The sequence below is a fragment of the Heterodontus francisci genome, chromosome 16 (assembly GCF_036365525.1).
Source record: "Heterodontus francisci isolate sHetFra1 chromosome 16, sHetFra1.hap1, whole genome shotgun sequence".
Taxonomy (NCBI): domain Eukaryota; kingdom Metazoa; phylum Chordata; class Chondrichthyes; order Heterodontiformes; family Heterodontidae; genus Heterodontus; species Heterodontus francisci.
Genome location: NC_090386.1, coordinates 33,487,975 through 33,505,020, shown reverse-complemented (window position 1 = coordinate 33,505,020; position 17,046 = coordinate 33,487,975). Strand labels below are relative to the sequence as shown.

Below are 17,046 nucleotides of genomic sequence, written 5' to 3'. Positions count from 1 at the left end.
GTATAACCTTCTTTAAATACGGGGACCAAAACTGTATGCAGTACTCCAGGTGTGGCCTCACCAACACTCTGTACAGTTGTAACAAGACTTCCCTATTTTTAAACTCTAACTCCCTAGCAATAAAGGCCAAAATTCCATTTGCCTTCCTAATTACTTGCTGCACCTGCATGCTAACCTTTTGTGTTTCATGAATAAGAACACCCAGATGCCTCTGTACTGCAGTATTTTGTAGTCTTTCTCCACCTAAATAATAATCTGCCTTTTTATTCTTCCTACCACAGAGGATTACCTCACACTTTCCCACATTGAACTCCATCTGCCAAATTTTTGCCCACTCACTTAACCTATCTATATCCCTTTGCAGATTTTTTGTGTCCTCATCACAACATGCCTTCCCACCTATTTTTGTATCATCAGCAAATTTGGATCTACTACACTCTGTCCCTTCCTCTAAGTCATTAATGTAGATGGTAAATAGCTGAGGCCCTAGGACCGATCCTTGGGGCACCCCACTAGTTACGGCTTTCCAACCTGAAAAAGACCCATTGATCCCGACTCTCTCCCTTCTGTGTGTTAGCCAATCCTCAATCTATGCCAACACATTACCCCCAATACCCTGAGCTCCTATTTTGTGCAATAACCTTTTATGTGGCACCTTATCAAACGCCTTCTGAAAATCCAAATACACAACAGCTACTGGTTCACCTTTATCCACTCTGCTTGTTATATCCTCAAAAAACTCCAACAAGTTTGTCAAACATGATTTCCCTTTCATAAAGCCATGTTGACTCTGTTTGATTGCATTATGTTTTTCTAAATGTCCTGCTATTTCTTCCTTAATAATTGACTCAAGCATTTTCCCAATGACTGATATTAGGCTAACTGGTCGACAGTTTCCTGTTTGCTGTCTCCGTCCTTTCTTGAGTAGGGGTGTCACATTAGCGGTTTTCCAATCCACTGGTACTCTACCGGAATCCAGTGAGTTTTGGTATACGGGTTCAATTCTGGGTACTGCCTGTGCGGAGTTTGCAAGTTCTCCCTGTGACTGCGTGGGTTTTCCCCGGGTGCTCCGGTTTCCTCCCACCACCAAAGACTTGCAGGTGATAGGTAAATTGGCCATTGTAAATTGCCCCGAGTGTAGGTAGGGAATATGGGATTACTGTAGGGTTAGTATAAATGGGTGGTTGATGGTCGGCACAGACTCGGTGGGCCGAAGGGCCTGTTTCAGTGCTGTATCTCTAAATAAAAATAAAAAAAATAAAATAAAATTATGACCAATGCCTCCACTATCTCTGCAGCCACTTCTTTTAAAACCCTTGGATGCAGGCCATCAGGTCCTGGTGACTTGTCTGCCTTTAGTCCCATCAGTTTGTCAAGCACCTTTCCTTCGTGATCGAGATTGTTACAAGTTCCTCCCTCCCATTTACACCTTGTTCATCTATTATTGTCGGGATGTTTATAGTGTCCTCCACCGTGAAGACTGATGCAAAATATTGGTTTAAATTATCTGCTATTTCCCTGTTCCCTGTTATTAATTCCCCATTCACATCCTCTCAGCACCCCACACTTATTTTAGCTACTCTCTTCTTTTTAATATACCCATAGAAGCTCTTACTGTTTGTTTTTATATTTCTTGCCAATTTAGTCTCATAATCAATTTTCTCCCTCTTTATTAGTTTTGAGTCATCCGCTGCTGGTTTCCAAAAGCTTCCCAGTCCTTTGGCCTACCACTCGTTTTTGCCGCATTGTATGCCTTTGCTTTTGATTTGATATTCTCCTTAACTTCTTTTGTTATCCACGGGTGTTTCATCATTCTCTTTGAGTCCTTCCTTCTGACTGGAATAAATGTTTGCTGAGTGTTATGAAATATCTGCTTAAAAGTCTGCCACTGCTCATTTACTGACTTCCCCTGTAGTCTATCTTCCCAGCCCGCTTTAGACAACTCTTTCTTTGCAATTACCTCTGTAATTGCCCTTGTTTAAGTTGAAGACACTGGTTTGAGACCCGACTTGCTCACCCTCAAACTGAATTTGAAATTCTACCATGTTATGATCGTTTCCCCCGAAAGGATCCTTAACTATGAGATCTCTTATCAATCCTACCTCATTACACAATACCAAATCTAAAATAGCCTGTTCCCTGGTAGGTTCTGCAACATATTGTTGTAAGTAACAATCCCTGAGGCACTCTGCAAATTCGTCTTCCACGCTACCCTTGCCAATTTGATTTGTCCAGTCTATATGCAGATTAAAATCACCCATGATAATTGCTGTGCCCTTCTTACACGCCTCCATTATTTCCTGATTAATATCTTGTCCTACAGAGAGGCAACTCTTCGGGAGCCTATAGACGACTCCCACCCATAATTTCTTTCCCTTGCTATTCCTTATTTCCACCCAAACTGATTCTACATCACGATCTATTACACCTGTATCATTACTCACAACTGCACTGATCCCTTCCTTTAATAGCAAAGCTACCCCACCTCCTTTTCCTTTCTGCCTGTTCTTCTGGAACATTGAATATCCTTGAACATTTAGATTCCAGTTCTGGTCATCCTGCAACCACGTCTCAGTGATAGCTATCAAATCATATTCATTTATTTCTATCTGTGCTATCAGCTCATCTATCTTGTTACAAATGCTACGTGCATTCAGATAAAGAGCCTTAAGCTTTGACTTTTTGCCATTTTTACCTACTCTGGTTCTAATTTCTGCTGTACTCTGTGCTTGTATTCTCTGTCCCTTCCTGCTGCTCTCTGATTAATGCATGTTCCTTCACTAACCCTGCACCTCTGCTTTCTTGTTACTATTCGTCTTTTTCAACTTCCCTTCAATTGAACCCTCCCCCCCCCACTGTTTAGTTTTAGGCCTTATTGCCAACCCTAGTTATACGATTCGCCAGCACACTGGTCCCAGCATGGTTCAAGTGAAGCCCATCCCAACGAAACAACTCTCTGTTTCCCCAGTACTGGCGCTAGTGTCCCTTGAATCGGAACCCATTTCTCCCACACCAATCTTTGAGCCACACATTTACCTCTCTAATCTTATTTACCCTATGCTAATTAGCACGTGGCTCAGGTAGTAATCCGGAGATTATTACCTTTGTGGTTCTGCTTTTTAATTTAGCCCCGAGCTGTTCATACTCCCTCAGCAGAACCTCTTTCCTAGTCCTACCTGTGTCATTGGTACCTACGTGGACCACGACAACTGGATCTTTTCCCTCCCACTCCAAATTCCTGTTCAGCCCAGAAGAGATGTCCTTAACCTTAGCACCAGGTAGGCAACACAGCCTTCGGGACACTCTATCCTTGCTGCAGAGAACAGTATCTATTCCGCTAACTATGCTATTCCCTCCAACAACTACGTTTCTTTTTTCTCCCCCCACTTGAATGGCACTCTGAACCACAGTGCTGTGGTCAGTTCGCTCATCCTCGTGCAGCCTGTCCCCTCGTCCACACCGGGAACAAGAACCTCGTACCTATTGGATAAGGGTTGAGGCTCCTCCAAAGTTAAATTCTGGATCCCCATACCTGCTTCACTCGCAGTCACACCCTCCTGTCCCTGACCACAGTCCAGATTGGATGTAATTAATCTAAGGGGTGTGACTGTCTCCTGAAACACAGTGTACAGGTAACTCTGTCCCTCCCTGATGTGTCGCAGTGTCCGCAGCTCAGACTCCAGCTCATCAGCTCCAAGCCGAAGTTCCTCGAGCAGCCAACACTTGCTGCAGATGTGCTCACCGTTGCTCGCACTGGCATCCACCAGCTTCCGCATACTACAGCTGTAACACATCGCTTGCCCAGCCATCTCTATTCGATTTAATGAATTAATTTGGATCACAGTATTTCAGAAAAAAAAAGTATTTAAGTGTACTCTTAACCTGTATTGACGTCGCCTGATTTAAATTACTTGGCCAAAACCAAAAAAAAAGAAAAAACAGCACGAGACACGGAAGAAGTAAATAAATACCCACCAATCACTTACTAGCCCTCCTGTGACGTCACACTTCGATTTTTTGCTGGTCAAGTAGTTGCACTGAACAGAACAAAGCGCTTTCACCGCCATCGCTTCCGCTCCTGGTCTCGATTGACAATGTTAACTAAAGAACACTGTTCAAGTTTGGCAAATGCACAAAACAATGTTTCTGGCAGATCTTTCCTGGGTTGTATCTCCTTTACATGAATCTCTATCCTCACAGATTCTGTGCCAGTTTGCAATGGCTCCTGTGGTTTGTGAAGGATGTTCAGATGAACAGGATAGATAGATTGCCTGGCTCATAGAGTGGTATTGCAAGAACATTAGAACATAAGAAATAGGAGCAGGAGTAGGCCATCCAGTCCCTCAAGCCTGATCTGCCATTCAATGAGATCATGGCTGATCTGATTGTAGCTTTAACTACACTTTCCTGCCTGCCCCCAAAACCTTTGACTCCCTTGTAGATCAAATTTCTATCTAACTCAGCCTTGAATATATTCAATGACCCAGCCCCTACTGCTCTCTGGGGTAGAGAATTCCAAAGATTAACTATCCTCTGAGAGAAGAAATTTCCCCCTAATCTCTGTCTTAAAAGGGAGACTCCTTATTTTGAAACTGTGCCCCCTAGTCCTAGATTCGCCCACGAGGGGAAACATCCTCTCAGTATCTATCTGGCCAAGCCCCCCCAGAATCTTTTATGTTTGAATAAGATCACCTCTCATTCTTCTAAACTTAAATGAGTAAAGGCCCAACGTGCTCAACCTTTATTCATAAGACAACCCCTTCACCCAGGAATCAGCCTAGTTAACCTGCTCTGGACTGCTTCCAATGCAAGTATAACCCTCCTTAAGTAAGGACACCAAAACTGTGTGCAGTACTCTAGGTGCAGTCTCATCAATCCCCTGTACAGTTGTAGCAAGATTTCCCTACTTCTATGCTGTACCTACATGCTAACTTTGTGATTCATGTACAAGGACACCCAGATCCCTCTGTACCGCAGTATTCTACAGTCTCTCTCCATGTAAGTGATATTCTGCTTTTCTATTCTTCCTGCCCAAGTAAACCACCTCACATTTTCCCACATTATAGTCCATCTGCTAAATTTTTGCCCACTCACTTAACCTATCTAAATTTGTTTGCTGTCTCTCTGTGTCCTCCTCACAACTTGCATTACTACCCATCTTTGTATCATTGCAAATTAGCTACAATACCCTTGGTTCCTTCATCCAAGTCATTAATCTAGATTATAAATAGTTGCTGTCCCAGCACTAATCCCTGTGGTACTCCTCTTGTTACAGTATGCCAACCTGAAAATGACCCATTTATCCCAACTCTTTTCCTGTTAGACAGCTAATCCTTTATCCATGCCAATATATTAACCCCAACACCATGAGTTATTTATCTTGTCTAGTAACCTTTTATGTGGCACCCTATTGAACTCTTTTGGAAAATCAAATGCACTCCATCTACTGGTTCCCCTTTATCGACCGTGCTTGTTACATCCTCAAAGAACTCTAATAAATTTATTGTACGTGATTTCCTTTTCATAAAACCATGCTGACTCTGCCCCTGATTGCAGTATGATTTTCTAAATGTCCTGCCATTACTTCCTTAATAATGGATTTTAGCATTTTCCCAATCACTGATTTTCGGTTAACTGACTTACAGTTTCCTGTTTTCTGTTGCCCCACACCCCCACCAACTCCCCCTCTCCAACTTTTGTTGAATAAAGGTGTTATATTTGTAGCTTTCCTATATGCTGGACCTTTCCAGCATCTAGGGAATTTTGGAAGATTACAACCAATGATGCAGGCCCAGGAGACACTGTCAGCCTTTAGTCCCATTAGTTTTCCAAGTACTTTTTCTCCAGTGACAGTGATTGTTTTATGTTCCTCCCTCCCTTTTGCCTCTTGATTTTCTGCTGTTCTTGGGATGCTTTTTGTGTCTTCTGCTATGAAGACAGATACAAAATACTTGTTCAAAATCTCTGCCACTTCCTTGTTTCCCATTATTAATTCCCCAGTCTCATCCTCTAAGGGACCAATGCTTACTTTAGCTACTCTCTTCCTTTTTAAATATTTGCAGAAGCTTTTACTGTCTGTTTTTATGTTTCTTGCGAATTTACTCACACACTTTAATTTTCCCTCATTTCTTTTTACTTATCCTGTGCTGGTTTCTAAAACTCTTCTAAAAATCCGAATCTTCTGGCCTACCACTAATCTTTGCATCATTGTATGCTTTTTCTTTCAATTTGATACATAGAAAATAGGAGCAGGAGTAGGCCATTCAGCCCTTTGAGACTGCTCCGCAATTCATTATGATCATGGCTGATCATCCAACTCAGTAACCTGTTCCCGCTTTCCCCCCATATCCTTTGATCCCTTTCGCCCCAAGAGCTATATCTAACTCCTTCTTGAAAACATACAGTGTTTTGGCCTCAACTGCTTTCTGTGGTAGCAAATTCCACAGGCTCACCACTCTCTGAGTGAAGAAATTTTTCCTCATCTCAGTCCTGAAAGGTTTACCCCGTATCCTTAGACTATGACCCCTGGTTCTGGACTCCCCCACCATCGGGAACATCCTTCCTGCATCTATCCTGTCAAGTCCTGTTAGAATGTTACAGGTTTCTATGAGATCCCCCCTCACTCTTCTGAAATCCAGCGAATATAATCCTAACCGACTCAAACTCTCCTCATACGTCAGTCCCACCATCCCAGGAATCAGTCTGGTAAACCTTTGCTGCACTCCCTCTACAGCAAAAACATCCTTCCTCAAATAAGGAGACCAAAACTGCACACAATATTCCAGGTGTGGCCTCACCAAGGCCCTGTATAATTGCAGCAAGACATCCCTGCTCCTGTGCTTGAATCCTCTCGCTATGAAGGCCAACATACCATTTGCCCTTTTTACTGCCTGTTGCACCTGCATGCTAACTTTCAGCGACTTGTGTATGAGAACACCAGGTTTCATTGCATAGTCCCCTCTCTCAGTTTTTAGCCGTTCAGATAATAATCTGCCTTCCTGTTTTTGCTACCAAAGTGGATAACCTCACATTTATCCACTTTATATTGCACGAGCCATGCATTTGCCCACTCACTCAACTTGTCCAAATCACCCTGAAGCCTCTCTGCATCCTCCTCACAACTCACCCTCCCACCCAGTTTTGTGTCATCTGCAAATTTGGAGATACTACATTTAGTTCCCTCATCTAAATCATTAATATATATTGTGAATAGCTGGGGTCCTAGCACCGATCCCTGCGGTATGCCACTCGTCACTGCCTGTCATTCGGAAAAAGACCCATTTATTCCTACTCTTTGTTTCCTGTCTGCCAACCAATTTTCTATCCATCGCAATAGACTTCCCCCAATCCCATGCACTTTAATTTTACACGCTAACCTCTTATGTGGGACTTTGTCAAAAGCCTTCTGAAAGTCCAAATAAACCACATCCACTGGCTCCCCCTCATCAACTCTACTCATTACATCCTCGAAGAATTCTAGTAGATTTGTCAAGCATGATTTCCCTTTCATAAATCCATGCTGACTCTGTCCGATTCTACCACTGTTCTCCAAGTGCTCTGCTATAAAATCTTTGATAATGGACTCTAGAATTTTCCCCACTACCGACGTCAGGCTGACTGGTCTATAATTCCCTGTTTTAAATAGTGGGGTTACATTAGCTACCCTCCAATCTGCAGGAACTATTCCAGTGTCTATAGATTCTTTGAAAATGACCACCAATGCATCCACTATTTCTCGGGCCACTTCCTTATGTACTCTGGGATATGGATTATCAGGACCTAGAGATTTATCGGCCTTCAATCCCATCAATTTTCCCAACACTATTTCTCTACTAATACTGATTTCCTTCAGTTCCTCCCTCTCACTAAACCCTGTGTTCCCCAACATTTCTGGTATGTTATTTGTGTCCTCCTTTGTGAAGACAGAACCAAAGTATGCATTTAGTTGGTGAGCCATTTCTTTGTTCCCCATAATAAATTCCCCTGTTTCTGACTGTAAGGGACCTACATTTGTCTTCACCAATCTTGTTCTCTTCACATACCTATAGAAACTTTTACAGTCAGTTTTTATGCTCCCCGCAAGCTTGCTCTTGTACTATATTTTCCCCTTCTTAATCAATCCCTTAGTCCTCCTTTGCTGAATTCTAAACTGCTCCCAATCCTCAGGTCTGTTGTTTTTTCTGGCGAATTTGCATGCCTCTTCCTTGGATGTAATGCTATCTCTAATTCCCCTTGTAAGCCATGGTTTGCCTACCTTTCCCATTTTACTTTTGCGCCAGATAGGAATAAACAATTGTTGCAGTTCATCCATGCGCTCTTTGAATGTTTGCCATTGCCTATCCACCGTTATCCTTTTAAGTAACGTTTCCCAATCTATCATAGCCATCTCACGTCTCATACCTTCGTAGTTTCCTCCTAGTCTCAGAATCAACTACGTCACTGTCCATCTTGATGAAGAATTCTATCATATTATGGTCGCTTATCCCCAAGGGGTGTCGCACAACTAGATTGTCATTTATTCCTCTCTCATTACATAATACCCAGTCTAGGATGGCCTTTTCTCTAGTTGGTTCCTCAACATATTGGTCCTGAAAACCATCCCGTATACACTCCATGAATTCCTCCTCTACGGTATTGTGACTAATTTGATTTGCCCAATCTATATGCAGATTAAACTCACCCATAATTACAGATGTTCCTTTATGCTATGCGTCTCTAATTTCCTGTTTAATGCCATTCCCAACATCACCACTACAGTTTGGGGGTCTATATACAACCCCCACTAATGTTTTTTGCCCCTCAGTGTTTCTCAGCTCTACTCATACAGATTCCACATCGTCAGAGCTAATATCCTTCCTCACTATTGTGTTAATTTCCTCTTTAACCAGCAATGCAACTCCACCACCTTTTACTTTTTGTCTGTCCTTCCTAAATACTGAATACCCCTGGATGTTCATTTCCCATCCCTGGTCACCCTGCAGCCATGTCTCCGTAATCCTGACTATATCATACCAGTTTACATCTATTTGTGTGTTTAATTCATCCACTTTATTGCAAATGCTCTGTGCGTTAAGGCACAAAGCCTTAAGGCTTGTCTTTTTAACATTACCTGTCCCCTTCCCACTATTTTTCACTATGGCCCTGTTTGATTCTGGCTCTTGATTTCTCTGCCTATCACTTTTCTTATTCCCCTTACTGTTTTTTGTTCTTGTCCTTGATTCCCCCCCTCCTCTGACTCTTTGCAAAGGTTCCCATCCTCCTGACATTTTAGTTTAAACCCTCCCCAACCACTCCAGCAAATACTCCCCCTAGGACATCAGTCCCAGTCCTGCCCAGGTGTAATCCGTCCAATTTGTACTGGTCCCACCTCCCCCAGAACCGGTCCAGAACCAGTCCCAATGTTCCAGGAATCTAAAACCCTCCTCCTCACACCAACTCTTCAGCCACGTATTCATCCGATATATCCTACTATTTCTACTCTGACTAGCACGTGGCACTGGTAGTAATCCTGAGATCACTACATTTGAGGTCCTACTTTTCAACTTACTTCCTAACTCCCTATATTCTGCTTTTGGGACCTCATCCCTTTTTTTAACTACGTCATTTGTACCAATGTGTACCATGAACACTGACTGTTCACCCTCCCCCTTCAGAATGTCCTGTAACCGCTCTGAGACATTCTTGACCCTAGCACCAGGGAGGCAACATACCATCCTGGAGTCTCATTTGCGGCCACAGAAAAGCCTATCTATTCCCCTTACAACTGAATCCTCTATAACTATTGCATTCCCACACTTTTTACTCCTCCCCTGTGCAGCAGAGCCAACCATGGTGCTACAGATTGGGCTGTTGCTGCTTTCCCCTGAGCGGCCATTCCCCCCAACAGTATCCCAAGCAGTACACCTGTTTTGCCGGGGAATAGCCACAGGAGATTCCTGAACTGCCTGCCTAGTCCTCTTGCTCTGCCTGGTGGTCACCCATTTCCTTCCCGCCTATGGAGTCTGAGCCTGTGGTGTGACCACCCCGCTATATGTGCTATCCACGATACTCTCTGCCTCGTGGATGCTCCACAATGTCCCCTGCTGCCGCTCCAGCTCCGAAACCCAGGCTTCCAGGAGCTGCAGCTGGAGACACTTCCTACACACATGCTGGTCTTGGGCACTAGAACTGTTCCTGGCTCCCACATCAAGCATGAGGAGCACACCATGGCTTTGAGCTCTCCTGCCATGACTTAACCCTTTAAATTAAACCTTTTGGAAGATGCTTAATATCAAATAATATCAATTACTCTAGGGCCCTTCTTCCCTGGTCCTTGTTACTACAGAACTCCCTAAAAAACACTACTTACTATATATGAAAATAAACTGTAGACCTTTCTTTCCTTAGTTACTCAGCCAGCTATTTAAAGCTATTCCCTAACCATCCTTAACTTTTTAGTTAGCCACTGATAGTGCATCTTTCTCATAGTCTTTCTTTTTCAAAGGAATATATCTTTGTTGAGAGTTATGAAATATCTCAAATATCTGCCACTGCTTCTCTGTTGTCTTACTTTTTAACTTATTTTCCAAGCCTACTTTAGCCAACTCTGTCTTTGTACCCTTATAATTGCCTTTATTTAGGTTTAAGACACTAATTTCAGACACAAACTTCTCATCCTCAAACTGAATGTGAAATTCTATTATGTTATGATCACTTTTGCCTGGAGGATCCTTTACTATGACGTCATTTATTAATGCTGTCTCATTACAGATTACCATGTCTAATATAGCCTGCTCCCAAGTTGGTTCCTGAACATATTGTTCTAAGAAACTGTCCTTAATATGCTCCATGAACTCATCCTCCATGCTACCTTTGCCAATTTGATTAGTCCAATCTATATGAAGTTTAAAATCACCCACGATTATCGCAGTACCTGTCCTACAAACCCCCATTATTTCTTCATTTATGTTCTGTCCTACAGTGTGGCTACTGTTAGGGGACCTATACACTACTTCCACCATTTACTTACTTCTTTTCTTTGCTATTTCTTATCTCACCCAAACTGATTCTACATTTTGATTTTCCAAGCCAAGATCATTTCTCACTACTGTCCTGATCCCAACCTTTATTAACAGAGCTACCCAACCTCCTTTTTTTTTCCTACCTCTCCTTCCGAAATGTTAAATAGCCTTGAATACTTAGTTCCCAGCCTTGGTCACCTTGCAACCACATCTCAAAAATGGCTATCATATCATACCCATTTATTGCTATTTGTGCTATCAATTCATCCATCTTGTTATGAATGCTGCACACATTCAGATAAAGAGCCTTTAATTCTGTCTTTCTACCATTTTTCCATACTCTGACCTTATTGCTGGTGCACTCTTAGGTTTGTATGCTCTGTCCTTTCCTGTATCATTACCTGTATTGCTATTCTGCATTATTGCCTTGTCCATTCTCAGTAACTTTCTAAATTTCCCCTCATCTGAACCCTAACACCACTATTTAGTTTAAAGCCCTCTCTACAGCCATAGTTATACATCCCAGAATGGTTCAGGTGAAAGTGCAGATCTGGGTGCTTTATACAACATGACAATAGAATTTTTTGTGAATCAACCCAGTATAGTGTCACAACAAAAAGACAATATAAGTGTACTAATACATTTCCCAGAACCCATCAAACTTGGCTAAGTTGCTATATTTTGTGAAAGTTTCCTATCATCTGAAGAATGAAGAAACTACAAGGCAGGCGTTTATCTTTTCCCTCCTTCTCTTTGCTTTGTACAGGAATAATCCGAACGGCAGTAGCAAACCTGGATCGTGAAAAGAAGGACCATTACGTCTTGGTTATTCAGGCTAAGGACATGGCAGGACAGCTGGGTGGATTGTCTGGATCAACTACTGTCACAATCACCATCACAGACATCAATGATAACCCTCCTCGATTCAACCAGAGTAAGCTATCATCTCTCTTAGCCTGACAAAATGATGTAAACCCTGTGGTTGGAGAGAATTTCCAGCAAATATATGAATAGATGTTTGTTGTATTTTCTCCTTTCCTTACCTCTAGCTCTCTGTCTACCCAGATATTCTGTCCATTGGAGGAAAGAGAGTCAAAGGATGATACCAGAGAAGGAGGTTGTTTGATTGTTTGACCCATAATACCTATGTCGGCTCTTAGAAAGGGTTTTCCAATTAGTCTGCTCCCCTGTTCTTCCCCATAACCCTGAAAAATGTTCCTTTTCCAGTACATATCCAATTCTCTTTTGAAAATTACTATTGAATCTGCTTCTGCTACTCTTCCACACAGTGCATTCCAGATGGTAACAATTTGCTGCATAAGAAAAATCCTCCTCATCTCTCCCCCAATTCTTTTGCTAATTATCTTAAATCTGTGTCTTCTGCTTACTGATCTAGCTGCCAATGGAAATAGTTTTGCCTGTCTTTGACTCCCTCCATTTGTCTCTCTCCATTCCCTGTTTATTACTAAGATACGTCTATCCTAACCTTGCTATGTAACCTGGCCTATATAACTTGAGTTTTCCCATTCATTTCCATCCCTGTTTTGGTTGCTGCACTGGACCTCAGCCCATCACTCCTATTTCCACTTTATCTCCTCCTTTTTCTTTTCTTCTTTTCTCTTTACCCTAATAAGACCCCTCTCTTCTGTGATCATGCCACCTTTCATTTCTCTCTTCTCAGATTCTCTGCCCTCACAAATCTGTAACCCAACCTTTGAACTTCCTACTCTTCTGCTGCCATCCTAGACTTGATTCCCACTTAGGTAAACCTACAGCTTCCCTCTGTGCCTCTCTTGGCATCTCTGAAGGGCCCATCAGGGCACTCGGCCCTGTCTCCTTTCTAACAGCAATTCTAGCTGCCCCATCTTAATCTCTCGCTGACCTTCCTGCCCAATGAGCCACTAGGGAATAACCTTTCCTATCTCCTTCCCACCCATTCATCTCTCCCAATGTTGATCCTATGGACTCTGCCAGCGGAACAGCTCTCACTGCCTCTCTCCACATCTCTCTCCTATTCACTTGTGAATAAGTACCTTGTCACCCGCGACTGTGAATGACTGCATCGACATCACGGCTTTGATAGAAACCTAGCTTCGGGGTGATGTCACCTTCACCTAAACTAAGCTTCCTCGCCTGGCTACACTTTTCACCACTTGCCCTGCCCAAACCACTGTGGTGGTGGTGTGGCTCTTATCACCAAATCACACCTTGGTCTATCCCCTTACTCCTCTGGCACATTCTCCTCCTTTGAACATCTCAACTTGTTCCATCCCTCTCACTGCTCATTTAAGATCCTTGTTCTCTGTTGCCCACCCACGCACCATGTCAAATTTCTCACCGAATTATCTTCATTGCTTTCCTCCCTTAGTTTATGCACCAAGCGACCTCTCACCTTCAGTGATTTCAATCTACATCTCTACTTATCATGCCATCTTTCTTATGAGTTCACTGCCCTTCTATCCTTCCTTAATATCACCCTCCATAAAACTACCCATACTCACAGCCACCCACTTGACCTCGCCATCTCACATGGCCTTATTACTCTCACCATGGCAACGATAAGGACATTTCTGATCATTTCCTTACATCCTTCTCCATTCAAATGCCCCTTTCCCCTCCCAACCTTTCTTCATTCTGTGTCTGCCCCTGAAAAAAAACTTTCCAGCAAGACACTTAAAACTGTTCTTTCATAATTCCTTTGACCCGCCATTCACCATCGCTTCCTTCACCCACACCTCTAACAATAGGTGCAAAGAGCTATTTGTCACTCCAATTGAAACCATATATTCAGCTGCCTCTGCCGCTTCCCTCCTTTCCCCAGCCCATTGGGCTAAACATCCCCTAATGTTTCCTGCAGCCATAACCATGACCTTGCATTTTTCTCTAGTTTCTCTCCTATTCTCCCTTGTGAACTCTCCAAACCCATCTTGTCCATGAGTCCCATCTCCTTCTCCCTCAAATACTACTCCCACCAAACTGTTGATCCTCCAACTTTCCTTCCTGGCCCTCATATTTGCTGATATTGTTAGCAATTCTCTCTCCTCAGGCACTGTCTCCTTTCTCTCAAATTTGTCAGCATTGACCTCCTCCTCAAAAAACTAACCCTTGACCCTTCTGTATGTTTCTTATCTCAAACTGTACCAATCAGTTCTGATTCCTTAGCTTTTGTCCTTGGTTATCAGCTGTCATTTTTTGACTGAAAACGTCTGTTAATATTTCTCAGCTTGCAGTAAATGTGATTTAGCCATCATTAAATTTATTGTTGTCAGGGATGTTTCAAACAGATTTTTCCTTCACCTCATCATCCTTCTCTACCTGCCTATAGCCTTTGACACAGTTGACCACACTATCATCTTCCAATGCCTCTTCTCCATTGCTCAGCTGGGTGGGACTGCACTCGCTTGCTACCGTTTAGAGTAGAGTTTAGAGTTTAGAGATACAGCACTGAAACAGGCCCTTCGGCCCACCGAGTCTGTGCCGACCATCAACCACCCATTTATACTAATCCTACACTAATCCCATATTCCGACCACATCCCCACCTGTCCCTATATTTCCCTACCACCTACCTATACTAGGGGCAATTTATAATGGCCAATTTACCTACCAACCCATTCTTATCTAGCCAGCCGTAGCCAGATAATCATCTGCAATGGCTTCTCCTCGCACACCTACACTATAACCTTGGGAGTCTTCCATGGATCTATGCTTGCACCCCTCCTATTTCTCATCTGCATGCTGCCACTTGGTAACATCATCCAAAAACAAAATGTCAGAATCTACATATGCGCTGACAACACCCAACTCTACATAAACACCACCTGTCTCGGTCTCTAAACTGTCACACGCTTACCTGACATCCAGTACTGGATGAGCAGATTTTCCTCCAACTGAATATTAGGAAGACTGAAGCCATTGTCTTCAGTCCATATCACAAACTCTGTTTCATAGCCACTGACTCCATCCTTCTCCCTGGCAACCATCTGAGGCTAAAACAGACTGTTCACAATGTTGGTGTCATTCTTGACCCTGAGATAAGCTTCCAATCACATATTTGCTCCACCATCAAGACCGCCTACATCCATCTCCATAACATTGTCCAACTCAGCCCCTGTCTCAGCCTATCTGCTGCTGAAACCCTCATCCAATCTTTTTTACCTCTAGAATTGATTATGCTAACAGTCTCCTGTCTGAACTCCTGTATTTCAGCCTCCATAAACTTAAATGCATCCAAAACTTGCTGGCCGTATCCTAATTCACAAGAAGTCCCATTCACCCATCACCCCTGTGCTTGCTGACCTACATTGAGCAACGCCTCGGTTTTAAAATTCTCATCCTTGTTTTGAAATCCTTCCAAGATCTTATTGCTCCCTATCTCTGTAATCTCCCCCAAACCTATGACCACCTGAAATATCTGCACTTCTCCAAATTCTGGCTTCTTAAGCATCGCCGATTTTAGTGACTCCACCATTGGTGGCTGAGCTTTCAGCTCTAAGGCCCTAAGTTCTGGAATTCACTCACTAAGCCTCCCTGCCTCCCTACCTCTTCCTCTTTAAGATGATCCTTAAAACCTAACTCTTTGCTAAAACTTTTGGTCATCTGCTCTAATATCACCTTATGCGGCTCAGTGTCAGATTGTGTTTGATAATGCTTCTGTGAAGATCTTGGGACATTTTTGCTGTGTTAAAGGTGATATACAAATGAAAGTTATTATTTTTGTACTCTATCAAAACCCATTTCCTCTATTAAATATCCCCATAACCTTCTCTGCTCTAAGGAAAATAATTCCAGCTTCTCCAGTTTCTCTACATAACTGAGGTTGTCCAACCCTGCAAGTGATCTGGTAAATCTCTGCACCCTCTCTAAGGCCTTGATATCATGCCTGAAGTGTGATTCACAGAACTGGATACAATGCTCCAACTGATGCCTAGCTATTGATTTATAATGGTTTAGCATGTCTTCCTTTCTTTCATACTCTATGCCTCTTTTGGTAAAGCCAAAGTTCATGAATGCTTTATTTTTTTTAATCTTAATGACTTGTTCTGCCACTTGCAAAGATTTGTGACCTGCTCAATTTTGCTGTTCTCTTATTGCCCACTAGGAGCAGCACATCCAGGATGCCCACATGTGTTTTCATGTCAGCATTTTGTCTCAAGTCAGTTCCTCATTGATGGAACTTCCTGCGTGCAAATTACAAATATAAATCCATGTCCTACTTCCAGTCAATGTACTTTGTATTTCATGCAGGTTTTTATGACTTTACTAATTGGCCTTGTAAATCATGTACTGGTATAATGTTGAGATTTTAAATTGACCACAGTAAAAATCTCCACCAGAACGGTAGACCAGTTAGATCCAGTTGAAAATTTCAAATGGTTGTAACTGGTCTCAACTGATGTGAACTTGAGTCAACTGGGATTATTGTGGCCTCAACTGATTTCAACTGGAGTCAGTTGGGATAACTGGCAAGTATAACTGGAAGCTAGCTGGGATTCCAGTTCCCAGTTGTAGGCAGCATTTTCCAGACAACTTCAACTGGAATCAGTTCAACTTTACTGGTACCAGTTAAGGCGTTAATGTGTTAAATGTGGATCCAGTTGTCAAATGTGCACTTTTCAGCTGGAACCAGGTAGAGTGGGCCAAACTTTTATCCAGGCGATGGGGGTCTCGACCTCCAGCAAAAGCACCAGCGAGAACACCACCCCTTCTGTGGGAGGCCAGCCAAATCAAGTGACAATTAAGCACTTAACTGGGCAGTGGTGGGCCTTCCACGGGATCAAGGGCCCCGGCAACAGAAGTCCCGCCCTCTGTGAACTGCCAGCCTAACAGAGGATGGCTGCCCTTTAACTGAGCAATGGCACCGTGGTTCTTGAGAATGCTAATCCTTGTATATCTCAACCACAATTCCATCACTGACAATCTGCAGTCACCTGCAAACATTGAATTAACAATGATGGGTTAAAGCTTCAGTATTTGGGATTTGCTAACAGCCAACTGAATCTTTGAAAAGTGAGAATTTTGCTTTCTTTTAAGCGTTGAAATCACAG

The 17,046-nt window shown here is 42.8% G+C and overlaps 1 protein-coding gene across 1 annotated transcript in view; it reads left to right on the top strand.

The window, feature by feature from the left end:
- The window catches only part of LOC137378444 (cadherin-22-like), a 755,591-nt gene that overhangs the window by 339,907 nt on the left and 398,638 nt on the right, over positions 1-17,046 (top strand). Inside the window, exon 4 of the mRNA XM_068048769.1 lies at positions 11,767-11,934. Within this exon, the coding sequence (XP_067904870.1) occupies positions 11,767-11,934 (168 nt within the window). The remainder of the gene's footprint in view (positions 1-11,766; positions 11,935-17,046) is intronic.